General features: G+C 34.2%; 1 protein-coding gene across 1 annotated transcript in view; it reads right to left on the reverse strand.

Moving 5' to 3' along the window:
- Nucleotides 1-1,833: 1,833 nt before the first annotated feature.
- TRIM23 (tripartite motif containing 23) overlaps nucleotides 1,834-26,429 on the reverse strand; it is a 33,867-nt gene continuing 9,271 nt past the window's right edge. The window contains exons 4-11 of the mRNA XM_054578416.1: nucleotides 21,663-21,941; nucleotides 20,906-21,088; nucleotides 18,163-18,378; nucleotides 14,454-14,588; nucleotides 8,688-8,817; nucleotides 8,053-8,163; nucleotides 6,704-6,828; nucleotides 1,834-4,110 (exon numbers count right to left, since the gene is read on the reverse strand). Of these exons, the coding sequence (XP_054434391.1) occupies nucleotides 3,931-4,110; nucleotides 6,704-6,828; nucleotides 8,053-8,163; nucleotides 8,688-8,817; nucleotides 14,454-14,588; nucleotides 18,163-18,378; nucleotides 20,906-21,088; nucleotides 21,663-21,941 (1,359 nt within the window). The 3' untranslated portion in view covers nucleotides 1,834-3,930. The remainder of the gene's footprint in view (nucleotides 4,111-6,703; nucleotides 6,829-8,052; nucleotides 8,164-8,687; nucleotides 8,818-14,453; nucleotides 14,589-18,162; nucleotides 18,379-20,905; nucleotides 21,089-21,662; nucleotides 21,942-26,429) is intronic.

Below are 26,429 nucleotides of genomic sequence, written 5' to 3' on the forward strand. Positions count from 1 at the left end.
TAAAACTCTGCCTTTTCTTGAATGTTTCTCCTGTAGGTGAAAAATTGAAATGGACTAAACTGAGGTAAAATAGCACTCCTTATTTATAATTTCACATGAGACTCAAAACCATAGTAAATAATGAGAATGGTATGTATTTTTTCCTTAGCTTTTTAAAATATGCCAGTTAATCTTCCCTCATGTTTCTTTAGAGCCATGAAGGAACTGAGTATAGTATTATTCCCTTTTTTTTACAAGGCTTGTTTTCCATGCCATATAGTTTTTTACTTTGATCATTAAGTCGTTAAGTAGCGGTAAAAATGTCAAGTCCCTTTGGTACGTGTTGAATTCCTTAATAACTATCAAATATAAGAATCAATGAATAGCTGAGTCTTTGGTTTTATAGACAGATTCATTTACTATTTTTTTCTAATGTAGCTAAATAATTTTTCTATCAAGTTTATAGTATTTATTTTCTTAATAAATATATCAAAAATATATATGGAGTACAAATTTTAGTATCTAATAATGAGAAATTAGTAGAAATTGGAGCAGTAAAACAATGAATCCAAAACCTTGTATTGATTTTCTCTCTACTTATCCTGATAACTTCATAACTATTAAGAACTACTGCTTCTAATTTCTAGAAAGTTTCTTCAAAAACTTAATAGGAGGAACATGTTCAACATATCCATTTAAGGATTTCATTATTACACTTTAAATCTTAGCTTACACTTTTCCTTCTATTGCCAGCAAGATTATTTCCTTTATTCGTTTTGTACCCCAAACTTACGCAATGGAAGAATATACCAAATTGTGCTATGTTAAAATTGTCATTTAAAAAGTAGAACTTGAAGTTGGGCATAAAATGACTCTTCACTGTGTCATTTACCTTTTCTTCCTAATTTTAAATGTTGACTTCTCTGCCTAGCAATTTATTCATTACTAAAAGCCTAAACCTAAATTTTTGGTCATACTGCCACCAAGTGGAGGTCATGCCTCATTTCCCTCAAAATATGATTTTGCTTTGAGTGAAAATCATTTTTGATTAATGAGTTTTTCCATTCCAATGTCACATATTCAACATAATCAGTAGACCTAAACACATAAATTGCCAGATGCCTTTTTTGAAAGCATGTTTTAAATTATTAGCAAGAAACATTTATCAGTCCTTTTCATCCATCCATTTAGGAAAAAAGTACAGCTATCTTCTTCCCTGTTCCTGCTTTACAAATTGAGAAGTAGCTCAATGTTACATAAAAAGTCTTCATTTTGGCAATTTTAGTTCAAAGGCCACAGCTAAGTTTTCCAAGCCATTTTCTAAAACCCTTATTTAAAATGGCTATGCTCTCGCCCTGACTGGTGCGGTTCACTGGGCTTGGCTTCGTCCGGCAAACCAATATGTTGCTGGTTCCATCCCCTGTCAGGGCACATGCCTGGGTTGGGGGCATGCAAAAGGCAGCTGATCAGTGTTTCTCTCTCTCTCTCTCCCTTCCCCTCTCTCTAAAAATAAATACATAAAATGTTAAAAAAAATATGCTAAGTTCTCAAATGAAACGATGTTAATTTTAAAATTTAAAAAAGTAATAGAGTTGGTCGAGTGCAAAATTCTAGCTCTTCAAAACACTACTGTTGTAATGCTCATTTAAATGTGACATTGCAAACACAGGATATGTTGTTTCTAAATCTTTAATAAACTACATCTCAAATTTGACACGTGAGTCCCAACCCTATTTTGTTTCTCTTAACCACAAAACAAACATGACTTTAAATTGGATACTAGCACTACTACTACATAGATGATTCAAGAAACAGAATTTTTAGAATAATGATAGGACTTCTATAAAAGGATTTTAACATTTTATTGCTGTCTATACTGATCATATGTGTAGTCCGGTGATTATAAAGCATTCCAGATTTACAGACCTGGGTTTATACACTTGAAAAACCTGCTTTACAAAAATCATACAGTAATATGTAGGCCTAATACAGATATTCAAAGCTAGGAATCAAATCCTAATAGGCTGGACTTAAAATGCCTCTCTCATTCTTAAATCTGACATTTCCCAGAGGGAACTAGCACAATCTTAACTAATCATTAGTGAAATAGTACAACCACAAATAGTAACAGCCTAAGAAAAGTATTTCTTAAAAAGAAATTACACAGAAACACCACTATTATGTACATTATAATCAGGTCTAAGCACAATTTTTAAATTGTGTTTAGTAATATGCTAAGAATGTGAATTATAAAGTTTAACAAAATTGGTGAAATATATTTAATAATTTACAAGAAAAGCAAGTTTACATATTAGTGTTACACATTTTTCTTTCAGTAACCTAGTAGAGAAAACAGTTCAAAGGCTCACAGGCAAATGTGTGTAATACCTACTTTTTTTTCACAGTTATTGCAATCAGTCCAATATTAAATAATTTAATTCAGAAGTATTACTTATATGCACAAACTACACTTGTAACAGCATGACCTTTTACTTGAAAAATAAAGGACAATTATATTTACTTATTTACACATTGCCCATAACACTGGACTTTTTTTCAATGCTTTGTTTTCTAAAAGCTTTGTTGTTTTTAAACAACCAAAAATATATTTGAAGAGAGTGAACCAAAACAGTACCACCACGTGTCACATCTTGTCATTAGACATCAATGTCCTCACAGTAGTTAAACTAAGATTTATGATTCAACTTCATCCTAAAATATAAAAAGTGTTTTTTAAAAAACCATGAAATCCAATCTAGCTATGTTTAAATATAGTAAGTTGTACTGCCATAATAAGGGAATATCCTTAAAAATGAAAAACACTAAAGCACAAAATTTTTAAACTTTTACTTACAACACTGCTTAATAAATGTAAACTTTTTCAACGTTTTCTTTTCCTCCCTTGGACATGCTTTTTCTCTTAAATAACTTTTAAGGCCTTGTTACAAAGAGCCTTGATCATGTTTTACTCTCAAGATAAATGCACATACTTTGGAAAATTATTCTCCATTGTTTAAATGATTTAAGGTGAAGGCAGTTTTCTACTTAGATCTTTCTCTTTTATGTAAGCCCAACCCTTGTTTTAATAGCTTTTAAGTACAGTGATTCTCACTAAGGATACCATGTTACTTTTAAACATTAAGTAATACTTCAAATAAGCTGAAAAAATAGAAAAAACAGGTTAGAGCTGTGACCTAGGAAATAATACATCCAGCTTCAGCCCCGGAAATGGGTCTTTCATAAGTGAAGATCAACTAGAACATAACTGACTTTCACAGTTTTCTTATTATTAATTCTTCTTTAGGTTAGTACTAATTTGACAGGCTTAGTTAAGCAACATTTCATTCTGACTTACTGGGTTTTATACAAAATGCTTTAGGAGAAAGTTTTAAGAAAACACTGTATAAAACATTAATTTTCTATAGCTTATAGTCTTAGTATTAAAGGTATTCTGTTACACTAAAGATAAAAGTAACCTATTACCCAAAGATGCAATTTGTGGATTCTCTTTCATTAAGTCATTGCCATTCTCACTACTAAACCTGCAAAAGTTCAGTGAAAAGTCTAGTTAAAGTCATGCTTCATTTGCTTCACACAGAGGTTCCATTAGGCACTCAGTGGGCAGTAAGAACAAGCCTTCACTAACCCTTCTCTGTAACTTTCCTTCCCAATATAGGGGTCACATATAATCTGAAAAACTCAAATAACAAATGTACATTTAAAAAAATGTATACTCAAGAAACCCTTTTTACTCCAATTTAATCTACTCAGATATTTAAATTTGCTACAGAATAATATTTTTAAAAGCAATATTGTGCTGCTCTCCCAATCCAATATTCCTTTTATATATGTATTCTAAATTAATATCTTGAGATGTAGAATTTCTTAATAATATATTATGTGCAAAATAACTCTTAACCACAAAACTTGAAACAACTGTTGCATATATAATCAAGCAACATCCAATACTCCAGCAGCCACAAGTTGCCGTGAGAGCCAGTCCAACCCTTCATATAGTCCCATGCCACTTCGAGCATCACAGCCCTGGATATACCAGCTACGACCACAGCACAGTTTATGAAGACTGAGAAGTTCAGTGATTTCTTCTACTGAAAGGGCTCCAGCAACATCCTGAAAGATATATACACATGATAATTTTTTAAAAATCAGTCCATCAATACTATCATTCTTCTAATTACCACTTACAAAGAATTTTATTGCCACCATTCTAACCATACTCTAATCTAAAAGCCTAGATTCAGTAATTATTCTGAAGTTAATAAGACTATAAAAGTTAAAGCTTTTGTATTATATTATACATTGTTTATAAGAACAGCCTTAACAATGAAATCAAAAGCCATGAAGTCTGAATGAAAGATACTGCCTGAATCACTGACACAATTTAAAAAACATTAATGTGTATATAATTTTAAAACAGCTTATAAATAGAGTTTATAAAATGAAGAGTTTATTAAACTACTACTATTCTGACCACCCCTACTTCCCAGAAGCAACTATCAGCAATAATCTCCTTCATATTTTCCAGAAAATTTCCACACACAAATAGGACTATACTCTAGGTATTTGGTTTTTACTTAACACACATGTTGACTATAGATAACTTTCCACTATCAGGATAAACAGATTGTCTGCATTATTTTTAACAACTGAATTGAATTCCATTGTGTAGATGCAACAAAATTTTCTTTTGCCAGTCCTATACTGAATATTTAGATTAAGTTGTGTGCTTATGTGCCATTACAAATACATACATACATACATATTTTACAGGCATATAAGGTATGTCTGAAAAAAATTCCAGCCATTCTTTATAGAACAAGAATGGTTTGCTTGACATTCATGTAACCTGGCAGCCAAAGAGAATGGACTGGAATGCATATGTGTGAACAATGACAACTTCACTGTACTAGTCGGTGGGGTTGGTAGATACTGTTGAGTAAGCAGGTATACTGTGTGGCTGTCACATTCAAAATGGCTGCCTGAGTAAAGCATGAATCTGCATCAAATTTTGCATTAAGCTTGTACATTCCTCCATGGAAACTATTCGGATGATTCAGAAGGCCACAGCTATGGGCAACTGGTGACTGGCAGTTTCATCACAACAATGCATCTGCTCATGCATCACATCTTGTGCAGAGTTTTTTGGTGAAACATCAACTCACCCAGGTGACTCAGCCCCTCTACAGCCCAGATTTGGCACCCTGTGTCTTCTGGCTTTTCCCAAAACTAAAATCACCTTTGAACGGTAAGAAATTTCAGACCATCTATGAGATTCAGGAAAATATGACAGGGCATGTGGTAGCGACTGAGAGAACTGTGGAAGGTTCCAAGGCGCCAACTTTGAAGGGGACGGAGGCGTCATTGTCCTTCATACAATGTTTCTTTTATCTTCTTCAACAAATGTCTCTTTTTCATAGTACATGGCTGGATACCTTCTGGACAGGCTTGTACATTTGCAAAAGTATCTGTAGGATATCCTTAGGGTATTTGTCTGGGATACATTACTAGGGGTAGAATTGCATGGTAAGAGCTTTGACAAGTATTGCCACGTTGCTCTCCAAGAAAATGTCTCAGTTCAATAACCACATCACAGTGTATGTGCATCTGACGATTATCAAAGAATTTATTTCACAGTATGGTAGTTGGAAAATAGTATTTCACTTTTGTTTGTCTTTAATCATAAGTATAGCAAAGCATATAAGCTTTCTTTGGCCTTTTTTTTAATTAAGGGGGAAATCCTGTATTTCTCACCCTACTCCCCCTTATGACATCTAAGTGGCTCTATCCACTTAAACCATTTTCAAGCTCCTAGAAACTGAGGCTTAAGATCTACAAATCTTCTGCTACTCCTGTCCTTCATCCTTCCCATTCGGTCACCAAATTATAATAGTTCTACCATTATAAAATGTCTTGAATCTGCTTCCACCTATCTATTCCTCTAAATAGTGATCTTGTTACCTCTCACAGTTGAATTAGTGCAGCAATTTACTGCATCTTCCTGTCTCTAATCCCTTGCCCCTGATTAATTCTACATCCTACCCCCATGATTGCAATCTTAAAACACTGATGTGATCTTATAACCAACTAGTCCAGAAACCTTTTGATGATTTTCCTTTGCTCATAGAAGAAAACTTAAATTTCTCAGTCTGGGACAGTCAGGCCTTCACAACCAGTGGCCAAACCAGTTATTCTAGATTTTCTTCATCCTCTACCTGCTCCTCACTTACAGGGCCACTTCATACTCCCTAAATATACTTTTATTTTCTCTGTCTACAATGTTCCTTCCTTCATATATTGACTCAAAATCTCATCCATAATTTCAGCTTACCATAATTTCAACCCAAATCCTACTTTTTTACAAACTTTACAAGATGTCACCTTTAGAACTACTCTCTCTCTCATTTGCCATAATAATTTGTTAATGTTATTAAAGTTACCATTTCTCTTTGTATTAGAATCTCATATGTATTCACTTACATGTTTACTTACTTACTACACTAGAGTTTCCAGAGAGCGTCAACTACCTTATTTCTTTTTCAATACTCCAAGGTACAACGCATAGCACTTTCCACATAGATTGTACTCAGTATATAGCAGAAACTTCATAAATATCTATTATTTTTTTTGAAAATTTTCCAACCACTTTATGATGAGAAGTGCACAAGACTACTAAAATAAGTATTCTAAAATAAAAATGTTTTACCTGCTTGTTAGCAAAAATCAGAAGCAAAGCATCTCGGAGTTCTTTTTCTGTTAACAGCTTTGCAAGTTCACTGTGTGCTTCATTAACTCTGTCTCTATGACTGCTATCAACAACAAATACAACAGCTACCAACAAAACAAAAATAGTTACCTATTAAGTTTCAGTAAATGGAAAAAATATTTTAATGCTCTCATTATTATATTATGAGTAGTCTACCATTACTATTTTTACAGAAAGGCTGCCTATTATTAGAGGAGCAATAATTAATGGTATGATCACAAATATGTCATGTAACTTTTCAGCTTTCATTTCCCCATCTATAACAAGATTTATACATGCTTTATCCAACACGAATTGCTGTATATATCAATATTTTCTCTTAATGAATGAAAATATACTCGTCATGATCTACCTATTGATGCTACCTCTTTTTTGATCACTACTTCTTTTACCAAAAGATAGTTCTTTAAAAACTAAATAAATCACACTTTTATCTTTCCAAAGTAGTCTTTCTAGGTGAGTAGCACAGCACTTTCCACACAGATTGTACTCAAAATACATAGTAAAGCTACATAAATATCTATTAAATGGATACTTTTTTGGAATCTTTCCAGTTTCTTTATGGTAGCTGAATATCCCCAGACTTTTAACGATTCCTCATGGTCTAAATTCCATTTTTTTCCTATAAATCACAGTTTCATACTAAACTCATTATCAAAACTCCCAAAGTAAAAATAATTATCTAGTCTCTCTTCTAGGTGGAAAGTAGGATGCCATGTGGAACAGGTGGCATAAACAGAAGCTTCATGTTGGGGTACCGGAAGCAAAAGCATAGGACAGGGCACAAATGTGAGTAAATGCTAGGTGGAATACATTTGGTGCAACACAGTTTGGTCAAAAGAAATCCACTGTAGGCTTTTCTGCAGTTAACAACTGTGAATGGAAATGGAGCTATTAAGATATTACAATGGGACAAATGCTGAATTGAGCAGCAGAACTATCTACCACAAATTCTGCTATAGTCCACTATACTTCCAGCAATCATACTCATGACGCTAATAATATACTATATCTGTTAAGAGCAGCAAGAGGTAAGTACTCATAACTGCCCACAAATCTAACTATTGTTTTTATGCTATAATTATAGTTTTTCATGAAATACACAGAAGTACATATCCCAGTCTTTCCCCCTTCATTTTTTTTAACATGGGGCTGACCACCAATGTTTAAAGGTATAATCAGTATTTAATCAAGGCTTAAATTATCAGCTTTACTAATTAAATGAATATATCAAAAACTGGCATTCTAAAAATCTGAACAATTAAGATGTCATTTTCTTCCTTTCTTACCTTGGGTATTGAGGTAATAATGTTTCCACAATGGTCTTAATTTGTGTTTTCCACCTACATCCCAAATAGTGAACTTCAGGTTTTTATATTCTACAGTTTCCACATTAAAACCTGTTTTAAAAAATAGTTACTTTAATACTGAACCTATGACAGTGAGTGACACACCAAACACAAGGCAACCCCCTGTTTGTCATTGTGACTTACAAATTATCTTCATAGAGTAATATCTCCTGGTGCCTATTAACTCCACTCCTAATAACCCTTCATGCAGAAGGTATACCTTTACCAGTTCTTAGCCCTCTAAAGCTTCACCAGGGTCCTGAGGCCCTTGAAACCCACGCACCTGCCAACTCTGTACCACTACCTCCCCTTACCGACCCTCAGCCAGGGTCACCAATCCTTCACTCCTTCCAACTGCCCCACTGATACTCTGTTCCTTCTTAGTATCCTGCCATCCGCATTTCAACCCCAAAGCCACTGAATCCTGCTTTTTTCCTTTGAAATGTTGAAGTCATAGAGGCAGAAAAATGCCCATCTCCATGCCAAACTAGCACAAAATAAGATCCCAAAAGCTCAGCTGTAAGCTAGGGTTTGTTAACAAAACATCCATTAAGGTAAAAAACAATTACACTTACCAATTGTTGGAATAGGCTGCATAAACTCATCCTGTTTTAACTTAAACAAAATAGTAGTTTTTCCAGCGCCATCTAATCCTAATGTAACAACTCGAATTTCCATTTTTGGTCCAATGTGAACTCTATTGTCCTATAATTTAAAAAAAAATTAAATCTTTTAATTTTGATATGGCATTAGAAAGCACTAAGATTTATAGTTTTATTTCTAAAATGTCATTGTTAATTATTCCTCCTACTCATTCTCAAACCCACTGAAATCTGAGAAATCTGAGTTGTATTCCCTAAAATATCTGGTATTTGATCTCAGAAGAGAAGAATCATTCCTTATTGCTAAATCCCTTAATAAAACTGACTACTTTGTTTTTGTATAAATAAAAAATATATATCCACTTGCTTTCTGGAAATTTTTTTAGCTCAATTGAATCTTCTTTAAATAAGGTTTTTTTATATTGTGCTAAATATATTAATTAAAAATGAAAATTGTTGCTCACTTCCCAGAAACACCCGGTTAACAATTTCATGTATATCCTTCTAGGCACTTTCCTATGCAATATGTGTATATTGGTTGATATACACAAACAAAACAAATATACTTTTTAAAAAGCTAAATTTTAAAAAACCATATAACTGCAACTAACTTTGATACTCAACAGTATATTACGGAATCCTTTCACTTCAAAACATGAAGACCTACTTTTTTCTTTCAACTGCTTCATTATATTCCATGAACCACAATTAACCTATCCCCAAATGAGAGATATTAGATCATCTCCATAATTTTTACATTACAAAGAATGAGCAATGAACATACTCGCAAGGAACATACTTGTATCTATGCTAGCTACATGACCTCTCTGCCTCACTTTCCTCATCTATCAATGAAGGATTAAAATAGTACCAAACTTGTACAAATTTTGCAAGGATTATTTTTTGAAATACATGCCAAAGTCCTTACAACAGCTACTGGCATGTGATAAGTACTAGGTAAGTGTCAGTACTCATTATTTTGCCTCCTCACTTTAGCACTCCTTTCTGGACGACCAACAGCATACTTTGAAAGCCACTGGAAACAGAAGCAAGGACATGGCACACTGGAAGTGCTGTTGTGCAGGGAGAATAAGGGATTGCTGGCCTCCGAGAAAATGAATGGGCAAGCACCTTAGGAAGTTTGAAACAAGCCAAGAGAAGATATACCCTAGAAAAGACTTGAGAAGTCTAGAATCTCTTGCTGGGCTGACTGGTGAAGGTCTTCCCAGGCTCTAAGCCAGTTCATAAATATTTGGAGAGATGGTTGTTTATTCAAATGCCCAAATCTCAACAAAACATGACAAGGCATTAAAAAAAAAAAAAGAAAAACTTGACCCAAAGAACAAAATAAAATTCTAAAAACTGACCCTGAAAAAATATTCAGATCTATGAATTGCCAAAGAATTTAAAATACCTTTAAGAGAGCTGTTCAATAAGCTAAAAGAAACATAGACAAGTAAAAATTTTTTAAAAAAATTAAAGAATGGACAAAACGAGAATATCAACAAAGAGAATGTCAAGAAAGACTTAAAACTCTAGAGCTGAAAATGTAATAACTGCATGGAAAAAGTTCACTAGAGACTTTCAATAGCATACTTCATCAGGCAGAAGAGAGAATCACCCAACTTGAAGATAAATCATTTGAAATCATCAAGTTAGAGGAGAAAAAATAAAAATAAGTGAAGAAACCCTAAGGGACATATGAGATCAAAGAGATCAAAATGTACATTATGAGTCCCAGAAAGAAAATAAAGAAAAGGGGCAGAGAGAGCTTACCTGAAAAAAACGATGATTGAAAACTTCCCAATCTGAAGAGAGAAATGGACATAAAAATTCTACCTCAATGCATTCTAACTAGGATAAACCCAAATAGACCCATACTGAGACACATTATAGTGAAACTGCCAAAAGTCAAAAAAGAGAGAATCTTAAAAGCAGCAAGAAAAAAGTGACTCATCACAGGCAAGGGAGCTTCCATTAGATTATCAACTGATTTCTCAGAAAGTTTACAGGCCAGAAAGGAGTGGGAGGATATATTCCATGTCCTGAAAGGGAAAAATATACTGTCAGAACAGACTGACAGTTGTGAGAGAGCAGGGAGGTTAGCCGGCTGGGTGAAAGAGGTGAAGGGATTAAGTAGTACAAAAGTAGTTACAGAATAATCACAGAGATGCAGATTACAGCATAGGGATCATGTGATAAATATGTCTGGTGTTGGGTGGGTGGGTACTTGGAAGCATTGGATGGATTACTCTCTTAAATATCCAATTTTCTAACCACTGTGCTGCACATACGAAACTAATACAGAATAATATTGAATGTAAGCTGTAATTTAAACATTAAAAAAATAATTAAAAAAAGAAAAAAAACTGCCAACCATGAAATAATATGTATGGCAAAACTGTCCTTTCCCAACCCTGGCCAAGTAGCTCAGCTGGTTAGTGTTATCCCAATATGCCAAGGTTGTGAGTTTGATCCCCAGTCATGACACATAAAAAAATCAACAAATGAATGCATAAAATAAACAGAGTAAGAAATCAGTGTTCCTCCCTTCCCCTCCCCTCCCCTCCCTTTTCCTCTTTCCTTACATTTTCTCTCTCACCCCTTCCTCTCTCTCTCTAAAATCAATAAATTAAAAAAGCTAAATTAAAAAAATGACTTTCTCATAAAAACAAAACCTGAGGGAGCACTAACTACTAGATCTTTAAAAGAAATGCTAAAGGGGTCTTTCAAGTTGAAATAAAAGGACAGTATTTAGGAACACAAATACATATGAAGTAATAAAATGGTAAATGTAAGTATGTGAACATACAGCAAACCTGTATTATTGTAATTTTGGTGCATAAATTTTTATAGAATTAGAATAACAAAAATATACACCTGAAACTAATATAAAAACATCAAATGTAAGCTGTAATTGAAAAATAAAAAGAGAAAAAATTATAAACTGTAAGACTCTTAATAGGCATAAAATATGTAAGGATGCAATTTGTGACATTAATAACAACGTGTGGCGGTGAAACAGGGATTTTGTACGCAACTGAAATTAAAGTATAGTCATTTAAAATAGAATGTTAGAACCAAGATGTTTTATGTAAATATAATGGTAAACACAAGAAATCCATAGAATACACACACAAAAAAGGAATGAAAAGGGAATCAGACCATGTCACTACAAAACAATAAAATACAAAAGAAGGCAAAAGAGGAAAGGGGAGACAAAAAACTACAACCAACAGAAAACAACAAAATGACAATAAGTGAGTCTTTACTTAACAATAATTAAATATTAATGGATTTAATGCCCCAATTAAAAGATATAGTTAACTAAATGGACTGAAGAAAACAAGATCCAACAATATGTTGTCCATGCAAATCACACCCAAAAGAGCAGGGGTGGCTATTCTATCAGACAAAATAAGACTTTAAGTCAGGAACCATTATAAGAGAAAGAATGTCATTATATAATAAGAAAAGGGTAAATTTACAAAGAAGATATAATAATTATTAATAGTACTTGGATTATAAATATATAGATTAAAGCCCTACACATGAGACCTAAAACTATTAACTCTTAAAACTATTAAATAAAAGAAAACAAAGGGGAAAAGCTTAATGATATTGAATCTGGCAATGATTTCTGCAATACGACACCAAAAGTATAGTCAGCAAAAGCAAAATCAGACAAATGGGACTGTATTGATCTTAAAAAGTTTTATGAATCAAACAGTCAGCAGAGTGAAGAAGCAACCTAGGTAGTGGGAGAAAATATTTGCAAATCATATATCCTGATAATGAATTCATCTCCACAATACAAAGAGAACTTCTATAACTCAACAACAAAAAAATCAAATTACTTGGTTAAAAAACAGGCAAAAGACTTACACAAAATCTCTCCAAAGAATATATCAGATGGCCAAAAATCATATGAAAACATGCTCAATATCACTAGACATCAGAGAATACAGACCAAAATCACCAGGAAATACTACTTCATACCCATTGGGATTGCTACTATCAAAACAAAACCCCAAACCCAAAACCAAAAAATAACAAGTGTTGGTAAAAATGTAGAGAATTAGAACCCTGTATATTGCTGGTGGAATTATAATATGGTGCAACTACTATAGAAAACAGTATGACATTTTCTCAGAAAATTAAAAATTGAACTACAATATTGTCCAGTAATCTCCTGGATATACATCCAAAAGAACTGAATGCAAGATCTCAAAGAGATATTTGCACACCTATGTTCACAGCATTCACAACATTCTATTCACAACAGCCAAGAGGTGTAAGTAACCCTAATGCCCTTCAATGAATGACTGGATGAACAAAATGTGGTATATGTAAACAATTCTGTCACATTCTATGACATAAACTTTGAGGACATTGTGCTAAATGAAATAAGCCAGTCACAAAAAGATAAATACTGTATGATTCCACTTACATGAAGCATTTAGAGTAGTCAAGTTCAAAGAAACACAAAGTTACCAGGAGCTGGTCAGGTAGGGGCAAAGGGAGTTATTGTTTATAAGGCATAGAGTTTCAGCTTTGCAAAATGAAAAAAATCTGGAGATTTGTTTCACACAATGTGAATTCACTTAACAATACCAAACTGTACACTTAAAAATGGTTAAGATGGTAAATTTTATATTATGTGTTTTTTACCATAAAAAAAAAAAATGTGGTACATCCTCACAATAGTATACCTTGCAGCTGTAAAAAGGAAGAGAAATGTTACTGTCTACTGCTAGGGAATACTCTCCAGGATATACACTTAAGTGAAAAGGAAAAGGTGGAGAAATATGTAAGGTATTCTACCTTTAAATGCAAGGAGTGTGCAGATAAATATGTAAAAATAGTTCTCTTTATATTTTTAAATGATGAATAAATTTAAGAAAAAATTCTTAATGGTTTTCTATGGGGAAGGGAGGAAAAGGGTACAGGTTCAGGGATAGAAGCTAGACTGCTCTGAATGAACCTTGCTTTGTAGATTTGACTCTGGACCACGTAAATATTTCACACAATTATAAAACAACATTAATTTTCTTTTAAGTCTCTAAAAATAGGAAGTAAAATGGAACACATGAACCTTTTTAAATTAGGGGAATCTACTTTAAAAGAGATTAAAATATATCAAAAGAGTATTGGCCTTGTTTGGACTTTATCTCAAAAATAAAAGGAACTTAAAAAAATTTTTTTGACAATCTGGGAAATCTGAATACTAATTGGATAATGGACAGTATTAGAGATTTGTTATTAAATTTTTTTAGTATTTTGTTTTTGTTTTTATTTTTTTATAATTAATTTATTTATTTTTCTAAATACATTTGTCTCTGCCTTCCCTCCACCACTTTCCCTTGCTCCCTCCCCCCTCAGTATTTTCTTTTTAAAAAAAGTTCTTAACCTTTTAGAAATATACATGAAAACACTTCATAGATAAAATGATATGCTGCTGGGATGAAATATGTTGGGATTTATTTCAAAATTACCTGAGAGACTGCAGAAAGGAAAGGGAGTAGGGAAAGAAGGGATGAAATTTAAAAGTTTTAATTGTTAAAGTGACTGATGGGTACCGGGAGATTTCTTATACCGGGAGATTTCTTATACCCCTATTCTACACTAATACATTTTTTTAAATCCTACGATTAGTTGTCTTTTCAAGTTGATAATCATGGAATGTAAACAATTATGATTAGCCAGGAAAGAAACCTGAAATGAAGTACAGTACATTACCTTTGTAAAAGTGACAGGGATGCTGGCATCCAATTGAATATGATCTGCAACCTCTGTAAACTGCTGCTGTTGTTTTTGCAATGTTTCTAGCAGCCTTGTAATTTCTTGTTTTGCCAAGACAACTCGACAATCATCCTAGGAAAGAGAAGACGGTATTTCTTATAAACAGTTAAAAAAATAAGGAAAAAAGAGATGTCATCTCATTAACATTCCAGTATTCAAAGTTAACTAAAACATAAATTTAAGTGGGTTAAAAATAATTCTTTAATAAATTAATAAAAGACATTAATAAATAATTTAAGAACCTATCAACAGAAGAATAAATTGTAGTATATTCACAAATGTAACACTATATACTGCTATGAGAATGAGCCACAATTACATGTGATAATATGAATTTCACAAATATAATGTAGAGTATAAGAAGAAATGACATATGGAGTTCATACTGTATGTTCCATTTATATTAATTACCAAAACAGGCAAAAATAAAGAATACATTAGAAGTCGGGATAGCAGTCTATCCTCAGGGAAAGGGCAGGTCGTTACTAGAAGCCTGAGGGGTTTCTGGAGTGCTGGTGTGTTCTGTAACTGGATCTGAATGCTGGTCACACAGTATTGTCCTAACTGAAAATTCAGCCCACTGAACACTAACAAAACACATTTCTGTATGTACATTGTACTTCCATAAAAAAACAACTGTAAAATAATTTAAGATATATATTCATTGGTTTGGAAAAGAAAAGACAAAAGGACTGTTAAGTCACATTGCAAAAAGCCTCCCTCTCACTCTAGATCCCCAGGCCCTCTCCTCAAAGTCAAATACTCTCTAGTTCCTCAAATGTTACTCCGGATATTCTGTACGTGTGCCAGTATGTTCTTCATTAGACAGAGATCTCCCAACAATATGTAAGCTCCATGAGAGCCGTGATGTTGGTTTTTTGCTCATTGTTGCATATTCATATTAGTTGACAGAAATTCCATTATCCCAGTTGCTCAGAACAAAAACCCTGAAGTCATTCTTGCCTCCTCCTCCCTAATACCCCACATACAACCTTGCAACAAATCCTACTAGGTATCTTGAAACTGGGCATTTCTAACGGCCACTAACCAAGTCACTATTCTCTCTCACTTTGGAATTCCACAACAGCCTCCTAACCGCTGAACTCCCTTCTATCTTTGCCCTCCTTCAATCTATTTTTTATATATCAGCCACAGTGATCCTTTTAACAAGTAAGATCTCATCACTTCTGTGCTCAAGAACCCATGTTTTCCTTATTTCAATCACTAAAAGCTTAAGTCTGTCCAATAGCCCGAGGCCTTCTTTACATATAATTCCTATCACCTCTGATTTCAGGTTCTATCATTTCCCCCTTTTGCTTACTCTATTCCAGCCATAGTAACCTCTTTTTACTGTTCCTCAAACACACCAGGCATGCTGCCCCACAGTTTTTGCTCTAACCATTTCCTCAGCTGGAATATTCTTCCTCCCTCTAGGGCTTTAACTAATTCTGTCACCTTTGAGTCTTTGCTTAAATCTCATCTTCCCTCAAAAATGTTTCACCTGGCTATTTGATAATGCAATCTGCTGTACCTCTACACTTTTTTTTTCCCCTTAGCTCTTATCACTTTATCATATATTATATAATTTACTCATTTAGATATGGTTATGGTTTATTGTCTGTCTTTTTGCTAGAATTCTAATTGCACAAGAGCATGGTTCTTGCTTGTTTTGTTTATTGATATAGCCCATGTATATAGAATGTACATGGCATATAGTAGACACTTAATAAGTATTTGCTAAATGAATAGATACATCCTCACCATTCAGCATCAAGTCTTGAACTTAGAGGGGAAAGATAACTAAGTTTTGTTCTCAAAATTAATAATAAACATGTGATGTTCTGTTCATCTGGTCAATTCAATTTCTGTTCAATTATCTCTGTGGCAGGAATTTTTAAGTATATTGATAGGATTTAGGTTACTGTGGCCAAAAATCAGAACAAAATTTACAGGTCTTTATGAAGAATGAATAAAAGTCTCTAATTTCATTAGCACTAGCACAGTGAGATAATACCACATCATTAACAATTACCAGCCACTTTGAAACTATGCTTTAGAAATTCTAAAAACTTCTAAATATTTCAGTAACTATGAACATACTTTTTAATAAAGTAGATAAAAAATACTTTGAAAATTTTAAGAAAATATGATTTTGAACATGATCCATTTTGATTTTGCTGTGTGCCTGGATTACCCCTCTGAACAAGTATGTATTCACTTCAGATACAAAGAATTTTGAAATACAAAGGTAAACAAGAGGCATCCCATCAATATCTAGGGCAAATAAGTGTGATTTGAACCTGTATCATTCAGGTTCAAATCAAGAGACAAAAACCATACCAGTTATGTGAACAGAAAGAACTTAATATGAAGAACTGCTAACTAGGTGTAGTTATTAATTAGGTAACTGGAAGGAAAAAAATAACTCTGAGGTATCATGGAAACAGCTCCCACCCCCAGGGCTGGAGGAATAAAGAAAAGATGCTAGAAACTTACAGAAAGGGCCCCACAGAGCTCAAACTCAGATCTCTGAGGAAAGCAGTCTCCTCATATGAGGAATGGTATTCACAGGGACCACAAGCAAATGGGAACCTACAGGAAACCATTTCCACCTTCCAGTCTCTCTCGTGCACCTATTGGTAGAGGCTAAACTAACATGGAACCAGTTGGCAAAGGAGATAAGTAGTTCATAGAGTTCCAGTGCCAGCATCACAAAGAAGAAGATAAATAGAACTGAAGCTCAAAGACAACTTAATAAATGACATACACATCAATTGTTACAATTCAGCATGATTAGGACTAAACAACAGCTCAAGACTGATGTGGTTACAGTCTAGCCACATTGATCAGATATTTAAGAGAAAAAACTCCACAATGATAAAAGGTTTAGCTCTGCGATAATTTGAAATCAACAAAAGTATTAGCAATCAGTAAAGATAAGGTAGACTGCAGCTTATCAGGAATTCTTAGGGCAATAATTAGCCTTATAATGCCCTATGAAAATCCAAAATAGAAATGAATAAGACTGACATTTTTGTTAGAAAACCTAAAATATAATTTATTTTAAAAATACATTGTTTGCAAACTAGGTAACAAAAGGCTTTTGATACAGTCTAGACTCTTACAGCATGTTTGCCCATTTCATGATGGGTGATTTATGAGTGCATCTGCCCACACCACACTGAATGGTCAGTTTTTGACCAAAAACAGTATGACCCCCGGGCCCCACCCTTGCTATTCACCCAATCTTGCTCCAAGTGAATTGTTTTTGCTTCCCCGATGAAAAAGGTCCTCAAAGGGAAACATTTTGCCGCTGTGGAAGAGATGAAACAAAAAAAAAGGCAGAAGAAGCACTAAGAGGTATCAAAATCAATGAGTTCAAAAACTGTTTTGAGCAGTGGAAAAAACATCTTAATAGGTGCATTGCATCAAATGGAGAGTACTTTGAAGATAACTAAAGTTTAAACATGTAAGAATAAATACACAAATTTTTATAAATACATTCCAGTTTTGGGGGGCTTTCCCAAAAAACATAAAAATATTTATTAAAGTAATAAAATAGACTGATGAGTATCTCTGGTAATTATCTATTAATCTTATAAATCCTCCTTCTTAAACTATGTCCTTCCCATGTTTAAATCCCTACCTGCTGCAGAGTCTTTTCACAATGGAGACAAGCTGTGGAAACCTGGGACAACAAAATAGTCATATCTTCTTGTTGTTGCCTGAGCCAAATCAATTTTTCTCGAACATGAGCATCAACAACACTTAGAGCCATTTCTTCTTGACGACACAGAGTTTCATGTAGATCAGAAAAATAAGCTCTAACACATGACCGGGCATTCTCCGCAGTACCTGGTACCTAAGAAAATAAAAGTTAGTTTCAAACAACTGTAACCATAACAAAGATTGTATATGGAAAATAAATAAAATTCAAATACCATCTACATCCTTAAAAATTCTAAAATTTGTATCCCCACATGAGCTCTTTCCCCTAGACCACAGCCTTTGGATATCCAGCTGTTTAAATGACATCTCAAGCAAAATGAAGTACCTAATCTCCATTATCTCCCACCCGAAACCTAGTCACAACTCCACCAGGTTGTTCAAGACAAAAAAATTGGAGTCATCTTTAACACTTCTTTCCTATCCCACAACTAGTCCCTCAGCAAATTGTGTGGACTTCAGTATATATACAGAATCTAATCGTGCCTCATTATTTCCTCCTCTATCAGCCTGACCCAAGCCATTATCATTCTTCACCTGATTATTTTAATAGTCTTCTAATTGTTCTCACTAGATGTAACCCTGAGCCCTATGATGTATTTTCCACCTAGCAGCCAGAATGATCCTTCTAAAATGGCAAGTCAGAAAGGTAATTATTCTTTTGCTCAAAACCCTTCATTCCACTCAGAGTTCCTTTATATGCAGTGTTCAAAGACAGATTCCCTGAGAAAAGGACCTCTGAGCAAGGTCCTGAAGGAGGTAAGGAGGGAACCACATGAACATCTTCAGGAAGACCATTTGTGGCAGAAAGAAGAGCAAGTAACTATAAGGCCCTTTCTGACCTAAACTCCTGTTAAGCTCCCCCTCGATAATTCTATTCCAGCTACACTTAGCCTCCTCACAGTTTCTTAGGCACGCCACAGACATTCCAGCTTCAGGGCCCTTTCCACTCGCTGTTCTCTCTGCTCGGAATGCATTTCCCCCAGATATTTGCATGGCTCCCTGTTTCATCTCCTGCAGGTCTTTGCTTAATGTCACCTTCTCAGGGAATGTTTCCGTGGATACAACATATAAAAGTGCACTCCCCCTTTCCCTTGTTTTTCACCAAAGCACCTAACATACTTCTGCCATAAGTATTTTACTTATTTATTGTCTCTCTCCCCATATTAGAATGTACACCCTGCAAAAGACTTTTTGATTTGCACAGTGGTATCTCCTCAGCTAGAACAGTGTCTAGCACTTAGTATGTGTTCAGTAAATATTTGCTGAAAGAATGAATAAAATATTTCCACTCTAGCACAAAAATGTCCAATAGAACTTTCTGTGATAACGGACATGTTCTATATCTGTGCTGTCCAACATGGTAGCCACTAGCTACATGTACTTAAAATACAGCTAGTGAAACTGGAAATTTAAATTTTAAATTTTGTATTTCATTTAATTTTTAAATAATTTTAACTTAAATAACCATATGGCTACTATATTTGACAGAGCAGTCCTAGCATCATTCACCAATGATTTAGCTTTAAATTTTTTTGAATACCAAATAAAACATTATAATTTTTCTGTCCCGGTATTTTGTATTTCCATCTGAAAAGATTCCTTTCTCTACAATTCAATTTTTAAAAGTAACTACAACTACCACCTTAGTTCCTTCCTTCTCTTCACAGCCAAACTTAAAAATGAGACATGCTCACTCTTCAATTCACTGGAGGTTATTTCCCCTTGATTACCTCACGGAAATAATAAGTGCCACATCCAAATTAAATGTATCACCTTGGTCCCATTATCCCCTCCCAAAACTCCTCCTCCTCACCCATTAGTGCATATCACCATCCACCAGGTTGGGCAAGATAGAAATCAAGGCATTGTGCCTGACCCTCCAAGGTAGCTATCCAATTAATATTATTAATCAATCTTCAAGACCCACTTATTCTACTTCTTCAAAATCTCAAATCCATCTACTTCTCTCCAGTCTCACTACTCTGGTGGTAGAATATCAGCCATATATATTTCTCAACTTGATAATTTCAGCAACTGCTAATAGGTATTCTTGCTTCCAATCTTGCTGCTAGTCCAATACATTTTCTACATTGAAGAGCAAACTCTCTTAATGAAAACCTGATGATGTTATTCCTAAGCCAATTCTTCAGTGGCTCATCACAAGATCAAGTACAAACTCTTTAAAACAGCTAATAAGATCCTACATGACTGGCCCTTATTCTCCAACCTCTTTTCTTGCCACGCCCTAACTAATACTCAAAGCTTCAACCATAGTGAACTCAGTTAAGTTTCTACAATATGTCCAATTCACACTTTCAGTCATTTTAACATATGCTTCCCTCTCCCTATCCCACACTTCTCCCAAGCTAAATCCCTTCAAATCTCAGTTTAGATACCACGTCTGGGAAGTTTTCCCTGATGTACCTAAATTATTGCCCCTCTTAAGCACTGTCAAAGCATCCTTTACTTCCCCGACAAAATAAAGTCACCATACTTGAACCTGTCTCTCCATGACAGATTATAAGCTCCATGAAGACAAAGGCTTTGTATAAAAATTATTTCCAGTGATTAGCGCAGTATAAATGCTCAAGAAATACTAGAAAGTGAAGGTAGAAAGGAAAAAGGGTAAAAAGGTAAAGAAATAATTTAAAAATCCATACATGTTCTGTGTGGGCCATTCCAATTCCATCTTCTATTATTTGTTCTCCTCCTTCAATGTGCTGAACAATTCCAACTAATTTTCTGGAATAATCTGAGATTTCCTCAGTGAAGGTCCGTATGCAGTGAGCCATATCTAAAATTGATGCTCGGATCTGGTTAGCTTCTGGTTCCAATACTGAATGCTATAAAATGCAACATAATTATAGAAAGGAACTCATATTATTTGACTAATGATATTAAAAAAAACTACTTAAGTCACTCCTATTAATAAAAAAAAGCATCAGCTGCAAGTGGCTTTTATAACATATTTACAAAACGCACAGCATAAAAAACACTAATTTGCTCTCACCCAATAACTATCCATCCCGCAAAGAAATGGTTTAAAATTAACAAATCCATTTATCACTAAACAAGAACCTGAGTCTCTCTAAAATTTTATAACAAGCAGTAGTTTATAAATAGACATAAATATTATTAAAACACCCAGGGCATTATGAAAACTTGCAGTCAAAGAAGAGAACTTCTGTTTCTTGCTGGAAGGCTATTTTTCATTAAAGAAAGAATCATGAGGCCTCTCTGCTGAAATTTTTAGTTATTCAGAAATTAAATCTCTCGTTTCTTTTCAGTCTACCAAGCTCAATTCATTCATCATTTAACTCTTCTTCAATCCCTACTTTTAGCATATATAACCAAGTCGGTGGAAACAAAAGATGGGCTAGCAAACCAGGTAGTCATGCAGTTTAATTATGTTCATACCTTGTGACCTTGGTGTTTTCCATATTCTTTGCAGACACAGCACATAAGTGGACTAGTTTGACAGCCTTCTTCCAAACAAACAAACTCAATGGCATGCACCTGATGCTGAGAGCACATGGTTTTCTCATGAGGTTTATCAGCAAGAGGCACTCGCCTGTGCTTTGCTAATGTCTTTGTAGAATGAGTAACTTGGGAACACTCTGAGCACAAGTGAGTTGCACATACAGTGCAATATACTGATGCAACATGAGCTTCATCTTCATCACAACGAATGATGCTCTGATAAACAAAAAAATTTAATGTCTTAAAACTGAACTCCAATTGCTATAAATAATGTGACAAATTTTGAAACATTAAAGCTCATAGTCTTTTTTTTTAACTAATTAACCTTTATGTATGAAAATACACGGGTGCCCTCGCTGGTGTAGCTCAGCGGATTAGTGTCAGCCTGTGAACCAAAAGGTCACCAATTTGATTCCCAGTCAAGGCACATGCCTGGGTTTTGGGCCAGGTTCCCAGTTGCGGGGGTGTGCAAGAGGCAACTGATCAATGTCTCTCTCGCACATCGATATTTCTCTCCCTTTCTCTCCCTCTCTTTAAAAATAAATTTAAAATTTGTTTTAAACATTTAAAAAAAATACATGGGTACTTTAGTACAAAGGCCATTTACTACTCATCTGGGAAAAAAATCATTTCTATGGGTAAGGAGCTACTGCCAAAATTGATTATCACTATATGCTATGAATTTAAGGCCAAAAATAAAACTATTCTCATAGATTCACACTCAGAGCAAAGATCACTCCCACAAAATCCCCTTACTTTACACATAAGAAACTGAATAGATGTTAGGAGTCATTTTTTTAGACTAAAAACACTGATATTTAATATTATACATAGCCACTGCTCTAAATAATATGTGTCATAAGAATGTATGGGAAGAAGAGAAGCACAAATGCTATTTAGATAGCAAGGGGTGTGCATCAAAATAAGCAATGAAGCTTTTAAAGCCATGGACACCATGAGTCCAACCTGGGAAATACTTATTTTAATAGGCTATAGTTGAAGCAAGAGCTTGTGTACTTTTTCCTAAAGCTCAACAGGTGAGTCCATTGCACAATTCTGGTTAAAAGTCACTGAATTAAGCAAATAAGCAAATAAAACCTTCATTATATGTAGGATCTTAAATATTATTTCTGATTTTCATGAACTACTGAAGTTGAAAAAATTTTACAAGTCAGATAATCAAGAATGCTCTGAGTTGTTTTTTTTTTTTTTTTTTGAATAATAAAAGGCCATAATTTGAAAGGGAGAGATTTGGTATAAAATTTTCCAGGAAAAAATTAGGAAATAAATCAAAGGTGACATTCACTATCACAGTAAATTTTAAAAAAAAAATGAATCGATGGGTTAACAATGAGGTCAAAAAAGAAATCAAAAGCTACCTGGAAATGGATGAAAATGAACACACAGCAACCCAAAATCTATGGGACAAAGTAAAAGCTGCCCTGAAAGGAAAATTCACGGCATTACAGGCCTACCTCAAAAAGTAAAATAAATCTCAAATAAACCACCTAACCCTACACCTAAAAGAATTAGAAAAAGAACTAAATAAACAAAGCCCACAATAAGTAGAAGGAAGGAAATAATAGATTAGAGAGGGAAAAAAAAGATATATAGACTAAAAATACATATATATAAAAGATCAATGAACCAAGAGTTGGTTCTTCGAAAAGATAAGCAAGATTGACAAACTTTTAACCAGACTCATCAAGAAAAAAAGAGAGAGGACCCAAATATTATAAATAAAATCAGAAATGAAAGAGGAGAAATAACAAATAAAATCAGAAATGAGCCCTGGCTGGTGTGGCTCAGTGGACTGAGTGCTGATCTGCTAACTGAAAGGTCGCTGGTTCAATCACAGTCAGAGCACATGCCTGGGTTGCCGGCCAGGTCCCCAGTAGGGGGCATGTTGAGGGGCAACCACATACTGAAGTTTCTCTCCCTTTCTTTCTCCTTCCCTTCTTCTCTCTAAAAATAAATAATTTTTTTTTTTTTAAATCAGAAATGAAAGAGAAGAAGTAACAACTGACACCACAGAAATACCAAGGAATGTAAGAAAATACTATGAACAACTATATGCTAACAATTGGAAAACCTGGGCATTACAGATAAATTCCTAGAAACATTCAATCTTGCAAACTGAATCAGAAAAAACAAGAAAATGGGAATAGACTGATTACAACTAATGAAATCAATGTCGTAATCAGAAACTTGCAGCAAAGAAAAGTCCTGGATTGGATAACTTCACAGGCGAATTTTACTCCACATTCAAATAAAAACACCTATCCTTCTCAAACTATTCCAAAAATATCCAAGAGGAAGGAGAACTTCCAAGCTCATTTTACAAGGCCAGCATTGTCCTAATTCCAAAACCAGACAAAGAAAGAAAATTATAGGCCAATATCCCTGATGAACATAGATGCTGAAATCCTCAACAAAATATTAGCAAACCAAATCCAGGAATGCATTAAATAGATCATAAACCATGGTCAAGTGGGAATTATTCCAGGGATGCAAGTTTAGTACAATATTGACAAATCAATAAATGATACAGCACATAAACAAAATTAAGGATAAAAACATGATCATATCAACAGATGTAGAAAAAGCATTCAATAAAATTCAGCACCCATTTATGATAAAAACTCTCAGCAAAGTGGGAATAGAGGGAACATACCTCAATATAATAAAGGTCATATATGACGAACATACCACCAACATCATACTCAATGGGCACAAACTAAAAGTGTTTCCCCTAAGATCAGGAACAAGACAGGGGTGCCCACTTTTACCACTCCTATTTAACAGTGATCAGACAAGAAGAGGAAATAAAAAGCATCCAAATTGGAAAAGAGGAAGTAAAGCTGTTGTTATTCACATATAACATGATACTGTACATAGAAAACCCTAAAGACTCCACCAAAAAATCTACCATAACTGATAAATGAATTTACCTGGTAAAGAAGAAGGATACAAAATTAATATTCAGCAATAGGTGGCATTTTTATACATCAATAATGAACTATCAGAAAGAGAAATGAAGAAAACAACCCCATTTACTATTGCAGGGAGAAAAAAAAAGACACCTAGTCTAGGAATAAATTTAACCAAGGAGGTAAATACCTGTACTTGAAAAATTATATATATGATACTGGAGAAAGAAATTGAGGAAGATACAAATAAGCAGAAGCATACACCATGCTCATGAATAGGAAGAATTAACATCATTAAAATGTTCATACTACCCACAGCAATCTATTAATTAAACACAATTCTTATTCAATTCCAATGGCATATTTCACAGATCTAGAACAAATATTCCAAAAATTCATATGGACTACCAAAAGACACCAAATGCCTCAGTAATCTTAAAGAAGAACAAAGTTGGAGGTATCACAATAACTGCTCTACCAACTATTCTACAAGGCAATAGTAATCAAAACACCCTGGTACGGGTGTAAGAACAGGCATATAGATCAACAGAACAGTACAGCGAGCCCACAAGTAAATCCATGCCTTTATGGTCAATGAATATTGATAAAAGAGGCAAGAACATACAATGGAGCAAAGACAGTCTCTTCAGTAAATAGTGCTGGGAAAATTGGACAGGTACATAGAAGAATGAAACTAGACCACCAACTTATACCATACACAAAAACAAACTCAAAATGGATAAAAAATTTAAATGTTAAGTTGTGAAACCATAAAAATCCTAGAAGAAAATGTAAACAGTAAAAGCTCAAACATTTCTTGTAGCAATATTTTTGCTAACATACTTCCCAGCAAGGGAAACAAAGAAAAATAAATAAATACATTGGGACTATGTCAAACTAAAATGCTTTTGCAAAGCAAAAGAAACCATCAGCAAAATGAAAGCGCAACCCACTGAATGGGAGAACATATTCAATAATAATAATTTGATAATGGGTTAATTTCCAAAATATATAAAGAACTTAAATACACTCAACACTAATAAGACAAACAACCTAATTAAAAAATGGGCAAAGGACCTGAACAGGCACTTCTCCAAAGAGGACATACAGATGACCAATAGACATACAAAAAGAAGCTCAACATCACTAATTATCAGAGACACGCAAATTAAAACCAAAGAGATATTACCTCACACCTATCAGAATGGCAATCATCAATAAATCAACAAACAAGTGTTGGCATGCATGGGGAGAAAGAGAACCCTCGTTTACTGTTGGTTGGAATGCAAATTGGAAGAGCCACAGTGGAAAGCAATATGGAGTTCTCAAAAAATTATTACCCAGCAATTGCACTTTTGGTAATATATCCAAAGAAACCCGTAACATTGATTTGAAAAAATATATGCACCCCTACGTTCACGGCAGCATTATTTACAATAGCCAAGATCTGGAAACAGCCCAAGTGCTCATCAGTAGTTGAGTGGCTAAAACAAAGCTGTGGTGCATTTACACAATGGAATGCTACTTGGCTGTAAAAAAAGAAGGAAATCTTACCTTTTGGAACAGCATGGATGGACATGAAGATTATTATGCTAAGTGGAATAAGCAGGTCAGTCAGAGAAAGACAAATACCATATGATCTCACTTAAATGTGGACTCTAATGAACAAAATAATTTAACAAATAAAACAGAAACAGAGCATAAACAGAACAGACTGACAGCAGTCAGAGGGGAAGAGGGCTGGGCAGGCTGGGTGAAAAAAAAATGAAGGGAT

Source organism: Pteronotus mesoamericanus, unplaced genomic scaffold (assembly GCF_021234165.1).
Source record: "Pteronotus mesoamericanus isolate MK-2021 breed Mesoamerican mustached bat unplaced genomic scaffold, CSHL_Meso_final contig_50, whole genome shotgun sequence".
Classification (NCBI taxonomy): Eukaryota; Metazoa; Chordata; class Mammalia; order Chiroptera; family Mormoopidae; genus Pteronotus; species Pteronotus mesoamericanus.